Source organism: Mobula hypostoma, chromosome 1, assembly GCF_963921235.1.
Source record: "Mobula hypostoma chromosome 1, sMobHyp1.1, whole genome shotgun sequence".
In the NCBI taxonomy this organism is placed as follows: Eukaryota; Metazoa; Chordata; class Chondrichthyes; order Myliobatiformes; family Myliobatidae; genus Mobula; species Mobula hypostoma.
Window position 1 is genome coordinate 141,017,404 of NC_086097.1, and position 7,347 is coordinate 141,024,750.

General features: G+C 51.0%; 1 gene segment (V, D, J or C); it reads left to right on the forward strand.

Moving 5' to 3' along the window:
* The first annotated feature begins 615 nt into the window (after window positions 1-615).
* LOC134345249 (Ig kappa chain V-VI region NQ5-61.1.2-like) lies at window positions 616-3,959 on the forward strand. The segment is given in 3 exon segments: window positions 616-662; window positions 743-1,059; window positions 3,828-3,959. Coding segments are annotated over 3 exon segments (489 nt in total).
* Window positions 3,960-7,347: the final 3,388 nt, after the last annotated feature.

A 7,347-nucleotide genomic window follows, 5' to 3' on the forward strand; every position in this document is an offset into this window, starting at 1 on the left:
GAATGTTTCTGTCTTGCACCGTACTACTGTCGCAAAGCAACTTATTTCGCGACTTACGTCAGTGGTAATAAGCTTGATTCTCATTCTGATTCACCAACAGGGCGCAGAGCTGAACAAACAAATGTTGACATAAACGATGCTCGTCAATGACCACGCAAATGAGAAAGTTGAGGGGTTCACATTGAGAGGTATCACAAGAGATAGGAGGATCTTGCTGACAGTGAGGGTCGAGGAGGTGGAACGAGATTAGGAAACACCAGAGGATAGAGTATGGTAGATATATTTCTGAAATTTCGACATCGTAAATTTTAAATCTGCATCACTCCACTAATATTGCCTGTCTTGCTATATTCGGAATAAATTGTGCAAATACGGCCGAGGGGCCGAGTGCGTTGACGGGCATTCAAGTAACCTTCTCCTATTGCTGAAAGGAAGAAATCAACCGGGGCGTGCCCCACCCCCTGACACCCGCCCCCTAAGAAAGGCGGCGCTACCAGTCTACTGTAAAGAAGTGATTTGGACACGGTTCGGGGTAGCAACTGAGGCGGGTTCAGCCCCGACAACAAAAGCTGATAAACTGCGGTTCCTCTCAGATTCCAAACACTGACCCGGCGCAACAAGCATGTGGCAGGGTCCCTGGTTCGTGGTGCTGCTTTTCAGCTGTGCGTTACCAACACCTCTTCAACTTTTATCGCTCCTTCCCGCCGCGCGGATTCTTTTACCGTTTCTGCTCTTTTTGCAGGTAGAAGTGTGGCTCAGACCCTGACGCAGCCCAAAGCATCGATTACCGCACCTATTGGGACAAGGGCGCGAATTTTTTGTCAAATGAATGGACTCTCCGTCAGCAGCCCTTCACTGGTACCAGCCCTTCACTGGTACCAACAGAAACCCGGCAAGCCTCCCCAAAGGATACTGTACTATGGAGATGGTGTAACGCGGGATTCGGGATTCGGGAAATCCTTCAACGCCGTAAAGATTACAAATTCCGTTGTCCAGCTCACAATCGAAGTTAACGCTGAAAGCGCTGCCACCTATTACTGCGCCTACTGGGTTTACACAGTATGTAATAGAAAGGAAACTCCGCACAAAAAGCTCGACGAGTAGCCAGTCAAACGGAACCGCCGATCCGGAGGCTGCAGCGACCCCCACCCACCGACCCCTGCCTCCAGCTAGACTTGCGCTTACCCATATCTGCCGGGCAGGAGTTGGAGACTGCACAAGAGGCAGGGATAGAAGCAGCCGGTCTTGACGTCTACCCAATTCCATTAGAAAGAATGAAAGAATTCAGCTTTAGGGACAAGGTTGCAACCATGGCGTTGCCCATTCCTGGGACTCTCCCCTATGGAAGCTAAGGTAAGGGGTCTGTCAACCGAAATAGGCTGCGTGGCCTGGCCGGAGGTGCGGCAGGGATAAGCATATAGTCGGTGATCTTCCGGCGTGGAGCGCTGAGCGTTAACCACAGATTTTTCAATCCCCGAACCCTCTCCTCACGAACGAGAACTTCCTGCAACAGACAGACAGGCAGACATCTGCCACTTCACTCGGTGCAGATTGCACAAAATTTCCGATTCAGTTTCAGATTTATTTATCATATGTTAAAGGGTCACCACAACATTATGGACCGGAGGGCCTATATTATGCCATATTGCACTCTTTTCTATAACATGGAAGGCCCTCACCGAGAGTACTTTTTGTGCTCTTGATACTCTTGGCAATTCTTCCAGAGAAGCCATCAGCCAATGGTTGATGGTAGGCGGCAATCAAGAAAATGGATCCTCGACGGTTTGTCCTTAGACGAAGAAATATTCGATCTGATGTCAAAGTGGAGGACACTCACTGTTACACCACTCTGATGCTAACTGTATCTGTCAGGTATGAGGTACACAGGCATTGTGATAGAGGAACCTAGTGCTTGACTGTAAGTAATGTAAGTTGACCAGACACTTCCTCATATGGCACCGGAGTAAGATGATTGCATATTGCAGAAAATCTGGACCAACTTGCCCCGGGATGCGTGCTGGAGTGCACTCAGCACGAACATTGTAGGAACTTGCAGCACTGTCATGGGCATCATACAGGTTGCATAGGAATGCGGTTTTGAATTTTTTCACGTGGTATTAACGAATAATCGAGAGAACTGGATTCAGCAAACGCTTAGAGACAAGACAATATTTGACTGCTGTAATGAACACCTGCGGTGAAGAACAGGCTTTGTTTTTAGTCAAGTTGCTTTCGCACAGTTACAACATTGACCCATTAGATGGGAAACTACGTGCCCCAAGAACTTAGCGGTTAGCACGACGCTATTACAACTCAGGGGTTCGGAGTTTGGAGTTCAGTTCTGGCACTGCCTGTAAGGAGTCTCTGCAGTTCCTCCCCGTGCAATGCATGGGTTTTCGCCGGGTACTCCGGTTTCCTCTCACTATCTAAAGACGTACGGAGTAGGTTAACTGATCATCGTAAATTGTTCGTGATTAGGTTAGGGTTCATCGAGGTTGTCGGGGGTTACTGGGGCGGCGTGACCTGAAGTCCGGAAGGGCTTAATCTACACTGTATCACTAAATAAAGAAATAAAATTCCCTCGTGACGTTCTGTTAATATAAAGCCAGGCAAATCCAATCTGGCTACTTACAACACAAAACAGGGACCAAAGAACTGTACTCTAGGGATGAGGTGAGAGAGACTGCTTTTGATAACAGGACAGTACTTGGTTTACTGTAGTCCCAGTAGCTCTGACAAAAACTCAAGTCAGTGGACATTAAGTGGAGAAAACCCCAAGGGCTGGAGTATTAAAGCGCTGAAAGGTGGGAGGTTGGAAGTCTTTTCCTAGACCTCTACATTTTCAGTTGCTTCATTAATAAATTTACTACCTTGTCACAAGTGTACAGACAATGACAATCTCCAGCAAGTGTTTCCAATTAACTATCCTTGATATTGAATGACTGGAAATACAACCGGACCAGCCACAGAAACACTGGTATAACACGTATGCCCGCAGAAAAAAGGGATCTCAGGGTTGTAGGTGGTGGCTCTGAAATAAGTTTTACTTTGAACTTTGACATTTAAATGTAGCTGGGTATTCTGGGTCAAACAACACACTTCCTGGCATTTCAAAGCCTTTCCATTATCTGTTAATGACGTTCTTCCCGTTTAGGTGCATGAGTCTGTCTCACACAACATTAAACAAGCTCAATACACTCCAAAACAAAGCAATTCCTTGCACTAGCAGCAACCAACTGTTCTGAAGATTCATTCTTGTTACTAGCTACGCTGATATATCTGTAATACATCTAGGCTACTTAATGCACTATAGTTATTTATTCAGGTTCCTCTGACAGCTCCTCTCAAACTCACAGTCTACCACCAAGAAAGATTAAGGCAGCTATAACCACTGCTGCGAGTCACATATCATTTATGGTACGCCATAGTTAAATGTGTCCATGACAATTTTCTCAAATTATATGTAGATTACCTCACCAAAAAGTAGTAGCGTCATAATTAGCACTGGATTTAATTCCCGCCGGCCTGTAAGGAGTTTCTACTTCTCCCCGTTCTTCCGGGTGCTCCAGTTTCCTCCCAAATTTCAAAGACATACCAGTACGTACGTTAATCGGTCATTATAAATTATCCCGTGATTATCAAAGGATTAAATCGGGGATTGCTCGAAGTGCCGGAAGGGCCTATTCCTGGCTATATCGCAATAAATAAAAAACGAGGAAAAAATTTAATCTCCAGGTGGAAAATTGGGCAGAGCAGGTGACGGTTGGTGGGGCGGGGGTGGGGTGGCACTCTGCGATCACTGACTATCCGTTTTTATCTGATTTTAGAAAAAGATAGGACTGGCCATCGAGTTAAAGGCCGAGAAAGGTGAAAGTCCAATTTTGATTTCACACGACAGGTGTCGTAAGGAGGTGGCTAGGAGCGGACCCAAGTGCAAGACACAGACAGTGAAGTACTAGGGACAGAACTAAGATTCAGGGTGAGGCCAACGACATGTACACGAAAACCGGGTACCCGGAACACGACTGGACAAGAGAGCTAGGAGCCCGGGCTTGGAATCCGAGCCGGGACTGTACAAGGACCCAGTACCTGGGTCTTGCCTCTGGCTCGGACCACAGAACTAGGCAAGGATGAGGCTTGGCCGGCAGGCAGCACGAGGATGGAGTCTTCAGTCTTGAGGCTAAGCAGGAGTCTTGAGTCTTCAGAATAGGCAGGAGGCTGGGGTCTTCAAGCTTGAGTTTAGGCAGGAGGTTGGAGTCTTCAGGCTAGAGGCTAAGCAGGAGGCTGGAATTTTCAGGCTAGAGGCTAGGCAGAAGGATGTTGTCTTCAGGCTAGAGGCTAGGCAGGATGTTGGAGTCTTCAGGCCTGAAGCTAGGCAGGAGGCTGGAGTCTTCAGGCTAGAAGCTAGGCTGGAGGCTGGAGTCTTCAGGCGTGAGGCTCAGCAGGAGGCTGGAGTCTTCAGGCTTGAGGCTAGGCAGGAGGCTAGTGTCTTCAGGCATCAGGCTGGGCAGGAATCTGGAGTGTTCAGGCTTGAGGCTAAGCAGGAGGTTTGAGCCTTCAGGCTCGAGGCTAGGCAGGAGGATGGAGTCGTCAGGATTGAGGCTGAGGCTGGGCAGGAGACTGGAGTCTTCAGGCTTGAGGCTAGGCAGTAGTCTGCAGTCTTCAGGCTAGAGGCAAGGCAAGAGGCTGCAGTCTTCAGGCTAGATGCTAGGCATGATGTTGGAGTCGTCAGGATTGAGGCTAGGCAGGAGGCTGGAGTCTTCAGGCTTGAGGCTAGGCAGGAGACCGGAGACTTCAGGTTTGTGGCTAGGCAGGAGGCTGTATTCTTCAGGCTAGAGGCTAGGCAGGAGGGTAGAGTCTTCAGGCTTGAGGCTAGGCAGGAGGCTAGAGTCTTCAGGCTTGCGGCTAGGAGGAGGCTGGTGTCTTCAGGCATCAGACTGGGCAGGAATCTGAAGTCTTCAGGCTTGAGACTAAGCAGGAGGCAGGAGTCGACAGGATTGAGGCTGATGCTAGGCAGGAGTCTGGACTCTTCAGGCTAGAGTCTAGGCAGGAGGCTTGAGTCTTCAAGCTTGAGGCTAGGCAGGAGGCTGGAGTCTTCAGGCGTGAGGCTAGGCAGGAGGCTGCAGTCTTCAGGCTTGAGGCTAGGCAGGAGGCTAGAGTCTTCAGGCTTGCGGCTAGGAGGAGGCTGGTGTCTTCAGGCATCAGACTGGGCAGGAATCTGAAGTCTTCAGGCTTGAGACTCAGCAGGAGGCAGGAGTCGACAGGATTGAGGCTGATGCTAGGCAGGAGTCTGGACTCTTCAGGCTAGAGGCTAGGCAGGAGGCTTGAGTCTTCAAGCTTGAGGCTAGGCAGGAGGCTGGAGTCTTCAGGCGTGAGGCTAGGCAGGAGGCTGCAGTCTTCAGGCTAGAGGATAGGCAGGAGGCTGCAGTCTTCAGGCTAGATGCTAGGCATGATTGTGGAGTCGTCAGGATTGAGGCTAGGCAGGAGTCTGGAGTATTCAGGCTTCAGGCTAGGCAGCTGGCTGGATTATTCAGGTTTCAGGCTAGGCAGGAGGCTGGAATCTTCAGGTTAGAGGCTAAGCACGAGGCTGGTGTCTTCAGGCATCAGGATAGGCACGAAGCTGGAGTCTTCAAGCTTGAGGCTAGGCAGGAGGCTGGAGTCTTCAGCCGTGAGGACAGGCAGGAGGATGGAGACTTCAGTCTTGAGGCTAAGCAGGAGTCTTGAGTCTTCAGACTAGGCAGGAGGCTGGAGTCTTCAAGCTTGAGGTTAGGCAGGAGGTTGGAGTCTTCAGACTAGAGGCTAGGCAGAAGGCTGTAGTCTTCAGGCTAGAGGCTAGGCAGGACGTTGGAGTCTTCAGGCTTCAGGCTAGGCGGAAGGCTGGAGCCTTCAGGATTGTGGCTAGGCAGGAGGCTGGAGTCTTACGGATTGAGGCTAGGCAGGAGGATGGAATCATCAGGCTTGAGGCTAGGCTGGAGGCTGGAGTCTTCAGGCTTGAGGTTAGGCAGGAGCCTGGAGTCTTCAGGCTTGAGACGAGGCAGGAGGCTGAAGTCTTTAGGTTTGAGGCTCGGCAGGAGGATGGAGTCTTCAGGCTTGCGGCTAGGAAGGAGGCTGGTGTCTTCAGGCATCAGACTGGGCAGGAATCTGAAGTCTTCAGGCTTGAGACTAAGCAGGAGTCTGGAGTCGTCAGGATTGAGGCTGATGCTAGGCAGGAGTCTGGACTCTTCAGGCTAGAGGCTAGGCAGGAGGCTTTAGTCTTCAAGCTTGAGGCTAGGCAGGAGGCTGGAGTCTTCAGGCGTGAGGCTAGGCAGGTGGCTGCAGTCTTCAGGCTACAGGATAGGCAGGAGGCTGCAGTCTTCAGGCTAGATGCTAGGCATGATTGTGGAGTCGTCAGGATTGAGGCTAGGCAGGAGTCTGGAGTATTCAGGCATCAGGCTTGGCAGCGGGCAGCATTATTCAGGTTTCAGGCTAGACAGGAGGCTGGAATCTTCAGGCTAGAGGCTAAGCACGAGGCTGGTGTCTTCAGGCATCAGGATAGGCACGAAGCTGGAGTCTTCAAGCTTGAGGCTAGGCAGGAGGCTGGAGTCTTCAGGCGTGAGGCTAGGCAGGAGGATGGAGACTTCAGTCTTGAGGCTAAGCAGGAGTCTTGAGTCTTCAGACTAGGCAGGAGGCTGGAGTCTTCAAGCTTGAGGTTAGGCAGGAGGTTGGAGTCTTCAGGTGAGAGGCTAAGCAGGAGGCTGGAGTTTTCAGGCTAGAGGCTAGGCAGAAGGCTGCAGTCTTCAGGCTAGAGGCTAGGCAGGATGTTGGAGTCTTCAGACTTGAGGTTAGGCAGGCGGCTGGAGTCTTCACGTTTGAGGCTAGGCAGGAGGCTGGAGTCTTCAGGTTTGAGGCTAAACAGGAGGCTGGAGTCTTCAGGCTTGAGGCTAGGCAGGAGGCTAGTGTCTTCAGGCATCAGGCTGGGCAGGAATCTGGAGTGTTCAGGCTTGAGGCTAGGCAGGAGACTGGACTCTTCAGGCTTGAGGCTAGGCAGGAGGCTGGAATCTTCAGACTTGAGGTTAGGCAGAAGGCTTGAGTCTTCAAGCTTGAGGCTAGGCAGGAGGCTGGAGTCTTCAGGCTTGAGGATAAGCAGGAGGTTTGAGCCTTCAGGCTCGTGGCTAGGCAGGAGGATGGAGTCGTCAGGATTGAGGCTGAGGCTTGGCAGGAGGCTGGATTCGTCAGACGTGAGGCTCGGCTGAAAGCTGTATTCTTCAAGCTTGAGGCGAGGGAGGAGGCTGGAGTCTACAGGCCTGAGGCTAGGCAGGAGGCTGGAGTCTTCAGGCTAGAGGCTAGGTTCGAGGCTGCTGACTTCAG